At 46.9% G+C, this 17,741-nt stretch overlaps 1 protein-coding gene and 1 long non-coding RNA gene across 12 annotated transcripts in view; one reads left to right on the forward strand and one right to left on the reverse strand.

Moving 5' to 3' along the window:
- Positions 1-17,741, forward strand: part of ZNF185 (zinc finger protein 185 with LIM domain) — a 125,113-nt gene that overhangs the window by 88,485 nt on the left and 18,887 nt on the right. For 8 of the 10 annotated variants that reach the window (XM_084640245.1, XM_084640250.1, XM_084640249.1 and 5 more), the window contains one exon: positions 1,372-1,485. The exons of the other annotated variants lie outside the window; for them this stretch is intronic. In XM_084640245.1, coding sequence (XP_084496371.1) covers positions 1,372-1,485 — 114 coding nt within the window. The remainder of the gene's footprint in view (positions 1-1,371; positions 1,486-17,741) is intronic. 10 annotated transcript variants of the gene reach the window in all.
- The window catches only part of LOC311526818, a 37,897-nt gene continuing 27,311 nt past the window's right edge, over positions 7,156-17,741 (reverse strand). For both annotated transcript variants that reach the window (XR_014713165.1, XR_014713166.1), the window contains exons 2-3: positions 15,968-16,054; positions 7,156-7,687 (exon numbers count right to left, since the gene is read on the reverse strand). This is a non-coding gene — a long non-coding RNA (uncharacterized lncRNA). The remainder of the gene's footprint in view (positions 7,688-15,967; positions 16,055-17,741) is intronic.

The following is a 17,741-nucleotide window of genomic DNA, read 5'->3' on the forward strand; positions in this document are numbered from 1 at the left end:
GAGAAATGACTTTCAGCAGATTCAAACCTTTCCCCTGATACCTTACAAGTCATGCTTTATATGTGAGATCACGATTATATGAAAATGAAGAATATGGGGGTTACAGTACGGTTCTCCCAAGGCATAGAATGTCACAGGGGGGAAGGAATGTTTTCAAACTAAAAAGTCAAAACATTTCCTTTCCAAGATGTAAAAACAGAATCTTTCAATTTTTTTGGAATTTCCCCCCCAAAACAAACAGTTTGGTGAAATTAGCACAACAGTTCAGTGTCACCAAATGTCAGGACAGCCAGGCAACTTGCTGTGGTTGGAGCAGGGACAGGGGAGGAGCAGTCTCTCAGAACTACCAGGCAGCTGGAAGTATCCCAAAAAAGTATTAACACTGGGCAGGTTGAAGTGGCTGCCATAGGTGCTGACTCTGTGGGCGCTCCAGGGCTGGAGCACCCATGGTGAAAAATTAACAGGTGCTCAGCACCCACCGGCAGCCAGCTCCCCTCCTCCCTACTCCTGCCTGCCGGCGGCCCCTGCCAATCAACTCCTCCCCATCCCTTTCACTGCCTTCTACACGCTGCGTGTAGGAGGTGCTGGGAAGGAGGAGGAGGAGTGGGGACAGACTGCACTTGGGAGAGAAGAGGTGGGGTGGGCGTGGAGTGGGGGTGGGAAGAGGCGGGATGGGGGTTGAGCATTCTCCGGGAAAATTAGAAGGCAGCGCCTGGGTGGCTGCTTCCATTAGGAACCTATGTACCTGCCTCGGGGTCACCTGGTCAGACCCTTGCTTATGGATTGGCTGGGCCCTTAGGACTCACAGGGAATTATCTCTGATGACTCATCAGGCTCAGAACACTCATGACACGAAATACGCATTTTTCACCCAAAAATTTCACCCAGCTCTACCCATTTACATCAGTATGATGCAGTGAATATTAGTGAGTAGCAGAAGTTTGGCCCAGAGATGTAACTCAGTGTTATCCAGGCCTTCAAGGACACTGCCTAGATTCTGTGTTCAATATGTGTGTTTTTCTGTGGGGCTTGTGTCAGTGGAGGGAATCAGAGCAATGCTAGCAGGAAGGAACCTACGTCTGGCAGAAGTAAATGCTCCAATGGCTAATATTTTCCCTCTGTGACTCTCACAGACAACAGGCCTTTAGCTAAGATTTTCAAAGCCAGCTAGGGGATTTAAACACCTCATGCCCACTCATTTCAGTTGGAATTGTACATTCAAATCTCTGAGGCAACTTTGAAAAGCTGAAGCCCACCATAATATTTTTCCAGCTTTCAGCCCGATGGTTCCCATCTTTGGAATAGATTTCCACAAGTCCAATATATTAATTTTTCACATGTTCTTAAGAAAACCTCTATTTTCTCCCCTAGGCTTTCTCCCTTGAAGGGCAATACTGAGGATGCTGAGAATGAGAACATATCTACTACCCAATCTGAGCCTCCTACCACTAGAAAGCACACTGAGCCTGACGAGAACACGGCACAGTAAGGAGACAGGGAATTCATGCCCTGTTTTACACTGAAGTTTCTCCACACATGAGGATAATTAAATCCTTTCCCTGGCTGATGCTGTCTGTGGAATACTCACTCCATTGCCTGACATTGATAACAGTACATTTTCTATGAGAGTAGGGGCGAAATCATCCGTCACTCACATTAATGAGGCCTGAGGTACCCAAACATTGCCCAGCCAAGGGCTGCACTGACTTCTTGCCAGAAGCCCCAGGGTCACACCCACTGTGCATAAAATGGACCTGGATGCAGAGGCCTGCAACTTAAATATGGAGGTGGGATCTGCTTATGGAGACATGGCCCAATATGCAAGGAATGCTGGGACTTGTAGTCTCTGGGCCATGCATCCAAATTAAAGATCATGGGAGCCACAGGACTCTCATTTTAGAAGTTTGTAGCCTTGCTAGTTACACTTTGGCCACCCTGAGTTAGGGATTGATTCCCTTTCCTCATCTTCCAGCTACCAGTTATGTGAAAGGCCACATTTCAGCCTCAGTTACACCCCTGCAACTCCATTGGCTTCAGTGGCACTGATTGGGCATAACTGGGGGTGGAATTTGCCCCAAAGCTTATACACAACCTAAGAATATATTTACCAATGTAAGCACTTAGTTTTTAAGAGAGAGCTGGACAAATTTGTGAGTGAGGTTGTATGATGGGATTGCCTGTGATGGTGGGATCCCTTATGGTTCATGTCCAGTGTTCCTAAAATTTCAGGCTTCAGGCTTCAGATGGTTACCTGCAGGGGTCAGGAAGGGATTTTTTTACCCCAATGTATTCTGGGTATTTTTTGATTTCCTTCAGAGTAGGCCACAGCTGGAGATGGGACACTGGATGGAGTGGGCCAATGCTCTGAGGTGGCACTGATAATTCTCTCTCAGGTGCTTGACTAGCTGGTTTTGCTCACATGCCATGGTCTAACAGATCACCATACATGGGGTTGGGAAGAAATTTCCCTCAAGGCAGATTGGCAGTGATGTTGGGGAGTTTTCACCTTCCTCTGCAGTGTGTGGGTCCGGGTCACATGCCAGGACTATTTGGCTATATCTCACATAATCATTTTCCTGCCATTACAAAGGCATCGGGCTCTGGTGCATCTTGGTGTCTCCTACTCTCTGCCTATGGCACACAATAGTTTACTCTTATGTGGGCTGTTATACTTTGGTTTAATTTTGATTGTTGGGTTTAGTGTGTGGATGCTGGGTGGTGCTGGTGGCCTGTGACATACAGGAGATCAGACCAGATGATCTAGTGGTCCCTTCTGGCCTTAAATTCTGTGACTCTATGGCTGTGACTCCATTTATGGGCAGAAATCTTGACTTGAATTTTTATTTTCCATAGAAATGTGGACTGTTGAGTCTGTTTGACAAACTGGGATTTAGAGCCCATTTTGGCTCCAGGCTTCTCATGTGTTTTTCCAGCATGAAAGTGTTTTCTGAATGCTAGTTACTTAGTCCCACAAAGCAAACTCCTGAATCCCTTTCCCACAAGTCATGCTTCTCTTCTTTCTCAGGTCCATGTCATTTTCCAGAGACAACACCATCACTAGCACAGACACTAACCATGGGGGCTCACCATATATGGAGAGTTTAGAACCTGCCTTCCAAAGGCAAGTGGGACAATGGGATTGCTTATGTCAAAGAGGTGCCAGATGTTTTGGGAAAGAGGAAACTGAAAACAGATTTGAGAGTGTTAGTTCCTGGTTATGGTTGGGGGTTGTCCTGTTGTCTCCAGTGTGAGAGCAGACACATACACACTTTTGTACCTGTAGGTAGTAATAACCAATGGAATTAGGGTGCGAGGTATCTGAGAATGCACTCGACAGTCCCAAAATGTAGATCCTTGCCCTTCATCACAAGGAAATGCAGAATGAGGCAAGAGGGATTGTTCAGGTTTCTAAGGGACTCACTCATGTTTGAGCTACACCCATTCACAGGCTGTTGGGCAAGAGAGAAACCTGCCCCTCTGTGATGGGGTTCACTCAATGCAGGTGGCGCCTCCTCCTGGCCATCCTGGGGATTAGCTCTGCCAGGCGTTGCACCATCCTCTGGCGATGTCTTCATCCATCCTGTCTCACACTGCAGCCCCTCTCACTCCAGGAACTGCAGCCTCCTCTTCGTGACTCAGACATCTGGCTGGGTTACAATGTGGTTTCCCCTTCTGGGGGTTTCCCAAAGTCCTTCCACACAAACAGTCTCAGGCAGTTTTCGCCAGCACTGTTCTGATGGTGTCACTTCCCCAGTGGCTGGCAGGGGAACCTGGGCCAGCCCATTACTCCAGGTTCCAGTCCAGGGACCCTTTATCTGCAACAGTGGTCTGCTTTCCTTCAGCCCTTGTTGCTTGTTCCCTGGATTCCTTCCTACAGCTTCTGGTTCCCTCACTTCTCTGGGTATACCAGCTCAAACTGTAGGCTACTCTCTAATGCCCCAATACCTCTCTCTTTTCCCAGGGAGTGACTGCAGACAACTTCCCTGGAGCCATCTTCTGTTGCCAGCTTCCTGGCTTTATAAACCTGGCCAGCTCCTCCCACAGCTGGACTTCATCAGCAAACTAGGCCTTAGCACTCCCTGGCTCTCCTCCACATGTGACCCGTAGGCTAATGGGCGTAATTTACCCCTTTGGGCCTTGTTCGGAGTGGGCACCCCATCAGACCTTCCCTCCCCAGTCCCACCCAATGAAATGAGAGAGGAAGATAAAAACACACAAGACACATGTCAAACACAAGTGACCACTTTTTCACTTGCTCTGCCCTACCTTTTAAATGCCCCTGTTGAAACAATCATTGACTACCCCTTGTGACAGAGTCAGGCCAGATGGCTACAGGAGAGTGACAGAAGGAAGATATATTAGCCCCAGGTTAAGTAGGTCCCTTTTCCCTGGGTAAGGTAACAGGGAAGGTTCCAGAACAATCAGGAACTTTCTGGAAACAATTAAGGCAGACAGGCTGATTAGAACACCTGCAGCCAATCAAGAAGCTGCTAGAATCAATTAAGGCAGGCTAATCAGGGCACCTGGGTTTAAAAAGGAGCTCACTTCAGTTTGTGGTGCGCGTGCAAGGAGCTGGGGGCAAGAGGCGCAAGAAGCTGAGAGTGAGAAGGTGTACTACTGGAAGACTGAGAAGTACAAGCATTATCACACATCAGGAGGAAGGTCCTGTGGTGAGAATAAAGAAGGTGTTGGGAGGAGGCCATGGGGAAGTAGCCCAGGGAATTGTAGCTGTCACGCAGCTGTTACAGGAGCCATGGTAGACAGCTGCAATCCACAGGGCCCTGGGCTGGAACCCGGAGTAGAGGGCGGGCCCGGGTTCCCCACATCCCTCCATCCCCCCAACTCCTTACTTGATACCGGAGGAGTTGAACTGGACTGTGGGTTCCACCAGAAGGTAAGGTCTCTGGCCTGTGCCCCGATCCACTAGGTGGATCAGCAGAGACTGTGGGGATTGTTCTTCTTTTCCCCATGCTGGCCAGTGATGAGGCTAACTGAGTGAACGGCAGGTTTGAGCCACGAAAGTGGCCCTACTGAGGGCTGCTGTGAACCTCTGAGGCGAGAAAATCCGCCAATAAGCACAGGACCCACCAAGGAAGAGGAGGAACTTTGTCACACCCTGCTTTGCCATTTTTTCTCAGTGCACAGAACTGCACTCTAAAATGATTCAGGTACCAAGTGCTGTAGATGTTGTTGGGCAGATCTGTCCCAGGTTATGAGGAGAGAAGCAGCACCAGAGAGACTAGATATGAGAGTCGTAGAGCCATAGAATAAATGTACCAAGCTTTGCAAAGTGAGAAGTCGGGATCGCTAACCACAGGCTTGTCTACACATACAGCGATGCAGCTGCGCCACTGTAATGCTTAGTGAAAACATTACCTATGCCAGTGACAGAGTTTCTCCCATCAGTGAAAGGCTATGTCTACAGTGGCAGAACTATTTAATGGAGAGTTTGGTCAATGATCAAAAAGCATTTAAAGAAAATCAATGTTGTGTGTTCACACTGTTATATGCTGTCCGCATAGCATATCCACACCTCGGGCATCGACAGTGAGAGCAATTCATTGTGAGTAGCTATCCCACAGTTCAGCTCTCCACTTTCTGCCAGTAGGTGTTACGGGAAGGTGGAGGGGATCGCAGTGCATCATGGATCTGAACTCAACCTCCCACAATGCGTTGCTTTCCGTCCCAGCATTCCATATGTTTCTGTCTTCAGTTCATGGCATTTTTCAATGTCCCATGGATCCGATGCTCTTGACTGCTCTGCCAGCTATCACTAGCACATCGTGAATGGCAGTGGAGTTCATGTTGAAGCTCCAAAATCAACGGGAATCACAGTTGCCCAACGTGCTGTCCGACATGGATATGGCCAACATTAGATTGCTTTGGGCATTCACAGAACAGTTGAACACGGTGGAAAGTCACTTTTGGGCTTGGGAAACTAGCACTGAGTGGTGGGATTGCATCATTATGCGGGTCTGGGATGACGAGCAGTGGTTGCAGAACTTTCGGATGAGGAAAGCCACCTTCCTGGAACTGTGTGCTGAGCTTGCCCCAGCTCTGCAGTGCAGGGACACCCAAATGAGAGTTGCCCTGATGGTGGAGAAGTGTGTGGCGACCACAGTGTGGAAGCTGGCGACTCCAGACTTCTACTGGTCAGTCACAAATCAGCTTGGAGTGGGGAAGTCAACCATTGGGGCTGCATTAATGCAAATGTGCAGGGCCGTTAATCGCATTCTGCTGCAAAAGACCCTGACTCTTGGCAATGTGCATTAAATAGTGGAGGGCTTTGCAGAAATGGGTTTCCCTAACTGTGGAGGGGTGATAGATGGCATACATATTCCAATTATGGCACCGGACCACCTTGTGATGGAGTACATCAATAGGAAGGAATACTTCTCCATGGTGTTGCAGGTGCTTGTGAATCATCGTGGCCGTTTCACTGACATCAGCGTGGAGTGGTCCAGAAAGGTGTATGATGGACATATCTTCAGGACACCGGCCTTCACAGAAAGCTGCAAGCAGGGGCTTTCTTTCCAGCCCAGAAGATCACCATAGGGGATGTTGAAATGTCCATAGTGATCCTGGGAGACCCAGTGTATCCCTTAATGCCAGGCTCATGAAACCATACACGGGAAACCTAAATAGCAGTAAGGAGAGGTTCAACAATAGACTGAATACATGCAGGATGACTGTGGAATGTGCGTTTGGCAGATTAAAGGTGCACTGGTGATGCCTTTATGGCCGGTTAGACCTCAGTGAGGAAAATATTTCCATGGTCATAGCATGTTGCATAATATTTGTGAAGGTAAGGGCAAAAAGTTTGCTTAGCGGTGGACTGCTGAGGCAGACTGCCTGGCTGCTGATTTTAAGCACTCAGATACCAGGGCTATTAGAGGGGCACAACATGGGGCAATTTGAATCAGGGAGGCTTTGCAGCAACGCTTTGAAAATGAGAACGAGTAATGTTTGTTACTATGCTTGGGACTGCAGTGCTTAATGAAGTCAAGTTTTACTAGGCTAGGAAGCACTTGTGATTGTTCAGGCCAAGGATTCAATGTAAACAAAAGATTATAGAGCTTGTTTATTTGTTGATGCCTTTTGCTAACATAACTGGCATGGAAACAAATAAAGAGTGCTTATCTGTCAAAGAACTTTTCTTTTAAAACAAAAACAAAAAGCCCAACAGCACACACATACAGACAAACACACATTCTTGGAGGGAAGGGATGGGAATGAGGTACCAGGGTAGGGCTGAATTTCAGAGCTGAGCATAAGTCCAGCTATCATTTGTGAAGGTGTCTGTGGGGGTGGAGTGCATGGGAAAGTGAGAACTCACAGAAATCTGAAAGGAATGTGCGTGTGGTGTTTGGGGAGGGCATGGGAAAGAGTTCTGAATGTGCTGAAGGGGAGGGCGGGCACACATGTGCTCAGTCTGCAGCATGAGGGACTGCAGCATGTCGGTTTGCTGCTCCAAAACTTTTATCATCCTCTCTGTTGCATCCCTATTGTACATCTCATTTTCTTTTCTTTCCTGCCTATCGCTTTCCCAACACTGCCTGCGTTCTCTTCTCTGCTTCTGAGAGCTGCACCGCCTCCCTGAACATATCTTCCTTGCTCCATCTTGGATACTTTCTTATCCGTCTGAGATGCTCAGCCAGTGTGTGTGGGGTGTCTTTCAAGGACAGATCTGGAGAAGCACAAGGAACAATACACAGAAGCATGATTGTTAAGTATACATACAGCACTGAAACAGTTCAGTAAAATATACCGCTGCTAATATACCAATGACGTTCTCGCTGACCCTAGACACACGTGCCAGCAAACATCCCAAGCACGGTGAGTTTACTCCAGGGTATGGAAGAAAAGCACTATTATAGGGTCTCGGGGCACTTGACGGGGGACAATATTCTAAGGTGTCCCACCCTTTTCCACAGGTGGGCGTCATTGTAGCAGACATCTCACTGCTGAGGGTAACCAGGGAAGCAAGGGTGCATCTACTATTTGCTTGTGGCTTCCATCCTGTCCCCTATGCCGCTCGCCTGTGTGCCGCTTTGGTCCCTCCTCAAGTGATTGCAGAATGGTGCAGGAAAATGTCCCTCAATGGGGGAAGGAACAAATCAGCTCTGCCAAGGAACCTTCAGCAGAGGATTGCCAAGTACCTCCAGGAAAGTTTCCTAGAGTTCTCTCTTGAGGATTCTGATGAAATCTTGGTGTGCATCAACACCCTGTTCTGCTGTGCTGCCTAGATGCACTGGTTGATGTCCAGCTCATAGGAACTGAGCCAGCCTTGCACATTTCTCTGCCCTCAACCCATCTCTGCACTACCCAAAGCAAAACCATTTATCAGGGGTCCCCTCTCCTGCTTCTTGCTCACTGGAGAACGACGGCTGAGACTGGCTAGACACCTCCGAAGTGGAGAATAGCTCCTGACCGGACACAGCACTAAGTGACCCTTCCACGGGCTCCACATTGTCTTCTGTCTCCAACTCTTCATCCATGACATCCTCCTCTGGGTTATGTCCACCTTTTGCTGGCTCCAGACCCGCCGAAGTATCCACTGGGCTCTTGGGGGTGGAGGTGGAGGTGCCACTGAGGATAGTGTCCAACACCTTATAAAAATGGCAGGTCTGGAGCGCAGCACTGGAGCAACGGTTTGCCTCCTTTACCTTCTGGTACGCGTGCCTCAGCTCCTTGATATTTGCTCTGCATGTCCCAATCATAACCCTTTTCACGCAAGCTGCGCGCAATCTGGCATAATTCTTACAGCTGGAGCGCAGCAGGGACTTCTCTGCCTCCTCTGCCCAGATACTGAGCAGATCGAGCAGCTCCACATTGCTCCAAGCAGGAGAGCATTTGCTGCTTGGAGCCACCTTGGACACCTGGGAAGATGCAATGTGAGCTCTCCACACTGAGCAAACAGGAAGTGAAATTTTAAAAATTCCCAGGGCTTTAAAGTGGGATGGGCAGACAGTTGCTTACTTGGCAGCAGGGCAATGGAGTTGAAACTGCTGACCAGATCGGTCAGGATGGGCATTGTGGGACACCTTCTGGAGGCAAATTACAGTGACAAAATTAAGCATGGTTTCAACACTGGCAATTTGGTGATAAAACTTTTGTGTAAAAAGCCTTCTGACTCTTGTCAAGGTGGCTTTATTATGTTGCTGAAACTGAGGAGTTCCATCACCAAAACTGACTTTGCAGTGTGTACACCTCCAATGTTTCGTCACCAAAAGCTGCCTTTTGTGAAAAAACTTGGCAATGTAGATAAAGTCTAAGTACTTCACCTCCTTGAGAAATGGTAGTTCTGTCAACAGGAGAAGCCTTCCTGCCAACATAGCGCTGTCTGCTCTGGGGTGTAGGTTGGTATAACTGTGTCGCTCATGGGTGTGGATTTCCCCGAGCGATGTAGTTATTCCGACAAAGTCTGTAGTGTAGACCAACCCCGTGATTGCCTCTTTCTGAACAATGTTAGCATTATGTCCTATTTCTGTATATTGAAATACCTCTTCTTCTTCGAATGGTTGCACATGTGTATTCCACTCCAATGTGTACATGCCAAGAGCACCAGAGCTGCAGAGTTTTCTGCACCAGTACTCATTGGGGTGGCACACGCATTTTGCATCTCCTTGTAGTCCCTCCCGAGGCTATAAAAGGGCTGCTCTGACTCAACCCCCACAGTTCCTTCTCACCGCCTGCGTCAGAGCTCCCTGTGCAGATTACTTCATGGCTTTTATTACTGACTGCTCTTCTAGTTTAGCTCTCTATCTTTCCTGGAAATAGTAGTTAGTTCCTGCTTAGACTTCCTTTCATTTTTTATTTTGTTTTTAGTTATTTAGTAATGTTTTCAGTGCTAGGCACCTGTGGCATGCCGGGCTTTATGCACTGCCCATCAGTAGGGTGTCTATCCCAAATAGTGACACACACCCTTGCCCACATGTGCTGCTTTTTGGGTCTTGGCACATTAAAGCGAGGTGCTGTATCTGCTGTTCTTTCAAGAAAACCAGGCAGGTTTCCAGAGATCTGCACCTCATGGAGTAGACAGTGAGACCAGCCTGGGCCCCAGGCCCCTCAACTGAACATCCTGTTGCCCACACTCACAGTCCACTATGGAGGCTACAGTGGTCACTGACAGAACCCTGGACTCCGACCCTTCTTGTATTGGCTAGCAAACAGAGCTGTAAACAGGGGAGTTTGAGTGGGAGTTCTGTTGGAGGAGACGGTATTTGTGTTTGGTTTTGTATTGGTAGTATTTGTATGTGTAGAGACTTGTAGGGGCTTTGTGCTGGGAGAGAAGCTGAGCCCTGATTAGGGGGCAGGGTTCTCTGACTAGGGGTCCTAAAAGGTAGCAGCCAGTCAGGCAATGGCACAGACAGCTGCAGCGGCACAGGAGCTAGCAAACAGAGCTGTAAACGGGAGTTTGAAAGGGGAGTTTGTCTTGTGGTGCTTGTTTTTTGCTGTGGGTGGTGGTGTTTTGGTGTGGTTTGTGTTTCCCAGATTAACAGGATTTAGGTGGGAAGGCAATGACAGATACAGAGGTAGCAGTGGGAGTGACCCATGTAGCAGAAGACACAATGAAGATGACTGGATGTGGAAGCTGTGGTATGTACATGATCCTGGAGGGGGCACCTGGTAAGAGTTTTGTCTGTATGAAATGCCGTCTGATAGAGCTGATGGAGGAAAAGATCCGAGGTTTGGAGATGCAGCTGGAAAGTCTGGTAGAGTTTAGGAAGGGGTTTGAGCAGATTATGGAGCAAAGACATGAGGTATCTGAAGGGAAAAGCTCAGACTTGCAGATGGAAGCAGGACTGAGGAATTCTGAGGGGAGACTGCTGGGTGAGGAAAGTGATCAGTGGAAGCATATGACTAAAAGAACCAGGCAGAGGAAAAGACGGGCTAGTGAAGGAGAAATAGAGCTTAAGAATAGGTATGCAGAGTTGGAAAATGAAGAAGGGGCTCAGTAGGTAGTCACTGAAGGTTGAAGAGCAAGGAAGAAGAGAAGAACAGCTAGTCCTATAGGAAAAGGGGAAGAGTTAATGGAGATTACACCAAATATGAGCCCCAGGAGGATACAAGATGGGTTAAAGAGGATTACAAGGGAGAATAGGAATGGAAAGAACTTGCAGCCAGAGGGAACAGGGGATAGACTGGAGAATAGCACCGTCACTAGGAAAAGACAGGTCTATGTGATTGGGGACTCTTTACTGAGAAGAATAGATAGGCCTGTAACCAGAGCTGATCCAGAGAATAGGAGGGTGTGCTGTCTTCCAGGTGCTAAAATACAGGATGTAGCCCTGAGGTTGAAAAGGATTCTAAAGGGAGCAGGAAAGAATCCCCTAATTATCCTTCATGTGGGAACAAATGATACGGCTAGATTCTCGCTGGAAAGTATTAAGGGAGACTGTGCTAGGCTGGGGAAGACGCTTAAAGAAATTGAGGCTCAGGTGATCTTTAGTGGGATTCTGCCTGTTCCTAGAGAAGGGCAACAAAGGTGTGACAAGATTATGACTATCAACAGATGGCTTAGGCAGTGGTGCTATAAGGAGGGCTTTGGGATGTATGGCCACTGGGAGGCATTCATGGATAGAGGACAGTTCTCTTGGGATGGACTTCATCTGAGTAGGGAAGGAAATAGACTTCTAGGATGGAGGCTGGCACAACTGATTAAGAGAGCTTTAAACTAGGAATTAGGGAGAGATGGTTGGGAGATGTCCAGGTTATCTCCACGCCAGAATTTAGCATTGAGAGGAAAGAAAATGAAGTAAGAGTGGATACAGCCATGGGTAGGAGGAAGGGCAGTGTAGATACAAGTCTAATAGGTTATACTGGTAGTAAAATGACCATGCCTAATAGAGTACAGAATGTGAGTGAGGCCAAACAGCAAAAATTAAGATGTTTGTACACTAATGCGAGGAGCCTCGGTAACAAAATGGAGGAACTAGAGCTACTGGTGCAGGAAGTGAAACCAGATATTATAGGGATAACAGAACCATGGTGGAGTAGTTGTCATGACTGGACTACAGGTATTGAAGGGTATGTGCTGTTCAGGAAAGACCGAAATAAAGGTAAAGGTGGTGGAATAGCACTGTATATCAATGATGAGATGGAATGTAAAGAAATAAGAAACAATGAAATGGATATGACTGAGTCCGTCTGGGCAAAAATTAAATTGGGGAAGAAAACTATTAGAGCCTCCCCTGGGATAGTGCTTGGGGTGTGCTATAGACCGCCGGGATCTAATTTGGATATGGATAGAGCCCTTTTTAATGTTTTTAATAAAGTAAATACTAATGGAAACTGTGTGATCATGGGAGACTTTAACTTCCCAGATATAGACTGGAGGACGAGTGCTAGTAATAATAATAGGGCTCAGATTTTCCTAGATGCGATAGCTGATGGATTCCTTCAGCAAGTAGTTGCTGAACCGACTAGAGGGGATGCCATTTTAGATTTGGTTTTGGTAAGTAGTGAGGACCTCATAGAAGAAATGGTTGTAGGGGATAATCTTGGCTCAAGTGATCATGAGCTAATTCAGTTCAAACTGAACGGAAGGATTAATAAAAATAAATCTGCAGCTAGGGTTTTTGATTTCAAAAGGGCTGACTTTCAAAAATTAAGGAAATTAGTTAGGGAAGTGGATTGGACTGAAGAATTTATGGATCTAAAGGTAGAGGAGGCCTGGGATTATTTTAAATCAAAGCTGCAGAAGCTATCGGAAGCCTGCATCCCAAGTAAGGGGAAAAAATTCATAGGCAGGAGTTGTAGACCAAGCTGGATGAGCAAGCATCTCAGAGAGGTGATTAAGAAAAAGCAGAAAGCATATAGGGAGTGGAAGAAGGGAGGGATCAGCAAGGAAAGCTACCTTATTGAGGTCATAACATGGAGGGATAAAGTGAGACAGGCTAAAAGTCAAGTAGAGTTGGACCTTGCAAAGAGAATTAAAACCAATAGTAAAAGGTTCTATAGTCATATAAATAAGAAGAAAACAAAGAAAGAAGAAGTGGGACCGCTAAACACTGAGGATGGAGTGGAAGTCAAGGATAATCTAGGCATGGCCCAATATCTATATAAATACTTTGCCTCAGTCTTTAATAAGACTAAAGAGGATCTTAGGGGTAATGGTAGCATGACAAATGGGAATGAGGATATGGAGGTAGACATTACCATATTTGAGGTAGAAGCGAAACTCAAACAGCTTAATGGGACTAAATCGGGGGGCCCAGATAATCTTCATCCAAGAATATTAAAGGAATTGGCACAAGAAATTGCAAGCCCATTAGCAAGAACTTTTAATGAATCTTTAAACTCAGGGGTTGTACCGTATGATTGGAGAATTGCTAACATAGTTCCTATTTTTAAGAAAGGGAAAAAAAGTGATCCGGGTAATTATAGGCCTGTTAGTTTGACATCTGTAGTATCCAAGGTCTTGGAAAAAATTTTGAAGGAGAAAGTAGTTAAGGACATTGAAGTCAATGGTAAATGGGACACAATACAACATGGTTTTACAAAGGTAGATCGTGCCAAACCAACCTGATCTCCTTCTTTGAGAAAGTAACAGATTTTTTAGACAAAGGAAACGCAGTGGATCTAATTTACCTAGATTTTAGTAAGGCGTTTGATACCGTGCCACATGGGGAATTATTAGTTAAATTGGATAAGGTGGGGAACAATAGGAAAATTGAAAGGTGGATAAGGAATTGGTTAAAGGGGAGACTACAACGGGTCCTACTGAAAGGTGAATTGTCAGGCTGGAGGGAGGTTTCCAGTGGAGTTCCTCAAGGATCGGTTTTGGGACCAATCTTATTTAATCTTTTTATTACTGACCTTGGCACAAAAAGTGGGAGTGTGCTAATAAAGTTTGCGGATGATACAAAGCTGGGAGGTATTGCCAATGTAGAGAAGGACAGGGATACCCTACAGGAGGATCTGGATGACCTTGTAAACTGGAGTAATAGTAATAGGATGAAATTTAATAGTGAGAAGTGTAAGGTCATGCATTTAGGGATTAATAACGAGAATTTTAGTTATAAGCTAGGGACGCATCAATTAGAAGTAACGGAGGAGGAAAAGGACCTTGGAGTATTGGTTGATCATAGGATGACTATGAGCCGCCAATGTGATATGGCTGTGAAAAAAGGTAATATGGTCTTGGGATGCATCAGGAGAGATATTTCCAGTAGGGATAAGGAGGTTTTAGTACCGTTATACAAGACACTGGTGAGACCTCACCTGGAATACTGTGTGCAGTTCTGGTCTTCCATGTTTAAGAAGGATGAGTTCAAACTGGAACAGGTACAGAGAAGGGCTACTAGGATGATCCGAGGAAGGAAAACTTGTCTTATGAAAGGAGACTCAGGGAGCTTGGCTTGTTTAGCCTAACTAAAAGAAGGTTGAGGGGAAATATGATAGCTCTCTATAAATATATCAGAGGGATAAATACCGGAGAGGGAGAGGAATTATTTAAGCTCAGTACCAATGTGGACACAAGAACAAATGGATATAAACTGGCCACTAGGAAATTTAGACTAGAAATTAGACGAAGGTTTCTAACCATCAGAGGAGTGAAGTTTTGGAATAGCCTTTCAAGGGAAGCAGTGGGGGCAAAAGATCTATCTGACTTTAAGATTAAACTCAATAAGTTTATGGAGGAGCTGGTATGATGGGATAACATGGTTTTGGTAATTAAATATTCATGGTAAATAGGCCCAATGGCCTGTGATGGGCTATTAGATGGGGTGAGATCCGAGTTACCCAGGAAAGAATTTTCTGCAGTATCTGGCTGATGAATCTTGCCCATATGCTCAGGGTTTAGCTGATTGCCATATTTGGGGTCGGGAAGGAATTTTCCTCCAGGGCAGATTGGAAGAGGTCCTGGAGGTTTTTCACCTTCCTCTGTAGCATGGGGCACGGGTCACTTGCTGGAGGATTCTCTGCTCCTTGAAGTCTTTAAACTACGATTTGAGGACTTCAATAGCACAGATATAGGTGTGAGGTTTTTTTTGTAGGAGTGGTGGGTGAAATTCTGTGGCCTGCGTTGTGCAGGAGGTCAGACTAGATGATCATAATGGTCCCTTCTGACCTAAATATCTATGAATCTATGAAAAGAGGTCCCACACAGAGATTGCAGCCATTTGAGGCCAAAGAAGAGTTCTTCTTCTTCTCCTTCTGCAAAGAAGGACTCAGAACATCATTGGGACTCCTCAGGTACTCAGGAAAGAGCTGGGCTGTCAGCCTGTGTCTCCATCAGTTGAACTTCCATCTTTTTGATGGTCTGGGACTCATACTGAACAAAGGAAAATCCACATTAAACCTGATGCAGAAAATCAAGTTCATTGGGGCCCTACTTGATTCCATGAATTAGATGGTTTTTCTCTCACAAGACAGATTTGAGACCATTCACCAGTTGTGCCTATCTCTCAACTTTCACCCTACCACCATTGTCCAAGGAGGTTTAATGCTAATAGTCCACATGCTTATGTGACCTTTTGTGCCATGCTACACCTGAGCATCCTTCAAGGGTGGCTGATGTTAGTCGGTCAACCAGACACCCCCTAGACAAGTTGGTCCAGGTTCTTCCTGTGGTTGTATGGTCCCTAGATTGAATGGATCAGAACACATATGTGGAGGTGTACTGTTTTCTTGCTCCCTAACAATCAGACAATCATTACAGATGCCTCTCTGATAGGGTGGGCTGCACATCTAGGGGACTTACAAACCAAAGCATTATGGACAGAATGAGAAGCAGCTCTTCATATCAATGTCTTTGAACTTTGAGCAGTTCACAAGGCTTGCTGTGCTTTTCTCCCTCACATCAAGGGCTTGTTGGTCCTGACACTGACCGACAATACAACCGCAATATACTGTGTAAACCGACAAGGAGGGGCACGGTCCAATCAGCATTGCCAAGAAGTGCTGAGACTCTGGGATTTTTGCATCAAGGAAGACATTACTCTCATTGCCACTCACTTACAGGAGATTCTCCCAGAATCCTGAGTGGTTCTTCTAGAACAGTGTGCTGAGGACCATCTTTCAAACCTGGGGTATTCCAGCAGTCGACCTATTCACAATGAAAGACAACAAGTAATTAAATCCGGTAATTAAATCTGCTCGTGAGCGATTCCCAGGCCAGGTTCACTAACCAATGCCTTTCTCTTGTGATGGGGATCAGGTCTCATCCCTGGTTCATTCATCCTACAGGTTATTCTCAAACAGAAGCAAGATCACCCCAAAATAATTCTCATCATGACATTGTGGTCGAGACAGTGCTGGTTCTCAGAGCTTCACAATCTCTTGATTCAGCTCCCTTGTGCTTTGAAATCTACTAATGAAAAGTGCTAGATAAGAGTGCTATGTTTTGTTTCTGTATCTTGGAAGTACCTGTTTCTTACCAACCATTTAGCATCAGGCAAGTACGGAACATCTAGCTAGGACTAATGTATTTTCTCTCATGGCAGCAAACCAGCAAACCATAACCCCAATGGGAGTCTATTGTATTGATGAATATTCACATTGAATATTGGTGTTTTCATAAGAATTATGGATTTTGGTGTCTAAAGTAAAGACGTCTCTACAGCTCTTTCCTCCTGTTGTGAAAATAGCAGAGATCAGTTAGGACAAGGGTGGCCAACCTGTGGCTCCGGAGCCACAGGCAGCTCTTCAGAAGTTAATATGCGGCTCCTTGTCTAGGCACCGACTCCGAGGCTGGAGCTACAGGCGCCAACTTTCCAATATGCCGAGGGGAGCTCACTGCTCAACCCCTGGCTCTGCCACAGGCCCTGCCCCCACTCCACCCCTCCCCACCCCCTCCCCTGAGCCTGCTGTGCCCTCGCTCCTCCCCTCTTCCCCCCCAGAGCCTCCTGCATGCCACGGAACAGCTGATCGGGAGGTGCAGGGAGGGAGGGGGAGGTGCAGGGAGGGAGAGGGAGGCGGGGCTGTCGGTGGCTGGGAGGCACTGGGAGCAGGGAGTGGGGGGGAGCTGATGAGGGCTGCTGATGTATTACTGTGGCTCTTTGGCAATGTACATTAGTAAATTCTGGCTCTTTCTCAGGCTGGCCACCCCTGAATTAGGGTCAGCTGAGAGGGAGTTACCTGAGATCAATGAGGATCAGCTGATTCCAACTCAGGGCTGCCTGAGATTTTTTTAAACCCTCCCCTGTTGGGAGGATGTGGGGGGGGGGGGGGGGAGGAAGAGAGAAAAGGAGTCAAGCTACCAGTAGGCGAGTAACAGCAAGGGAGCAAGCCTCTCCAGGAGGGGAGGCTGTATTCCCTCCCATAAGGGAGAAAAACAAGCCCAAAGCACTGGCTGAGAGAAGGATGGACTGCCCTTGTGCAGCCAAGAGGAACTGTTTTAGCCCAAGCCCATCTCACCAAGGCTAAAAACAACGCAGGCACCTTGCCACATGTGGTGTCAGAGTGGGATCTGTGAGTGAGAATTCATGGCAAACCATCTCAGGGCAGGGTAAATCATCCCCAAAAACAACAACAAAAAATGGAGGCTGTATTGAAGGCATTGGTGCAGGACACTGCAGTCAACAAGAGGCTACCAGGGTTCAGATGGCTACCCCGCAGGAGTCAGTGCGAATACAGCAGGAGACGAATCAATTATTGATGAGCCAGGCAGCCCAGGATCGAGCCACCCTGCATGTGGTTGTGAACCAGCTAAAGGCCCTGACCACTCTGACGCATGGTCCCCATGGGACCCAGCTCCTGTGGGCAAGCAGCTACTTACAGAGGATGATGATGGA

This window comes from Lepidochelys olivacea (assembly GCF_965140295.1).
Source record: "Lepidochelys olivacea isolate rLepOli2 genome assembly, chromosome: 9".
Classification (NCBI taxonomy): Eukaryota; Metazoa; Chordata; order Testudines; family Cheloniidae; genus Lepidochelys; species Lepidochelys olivacea.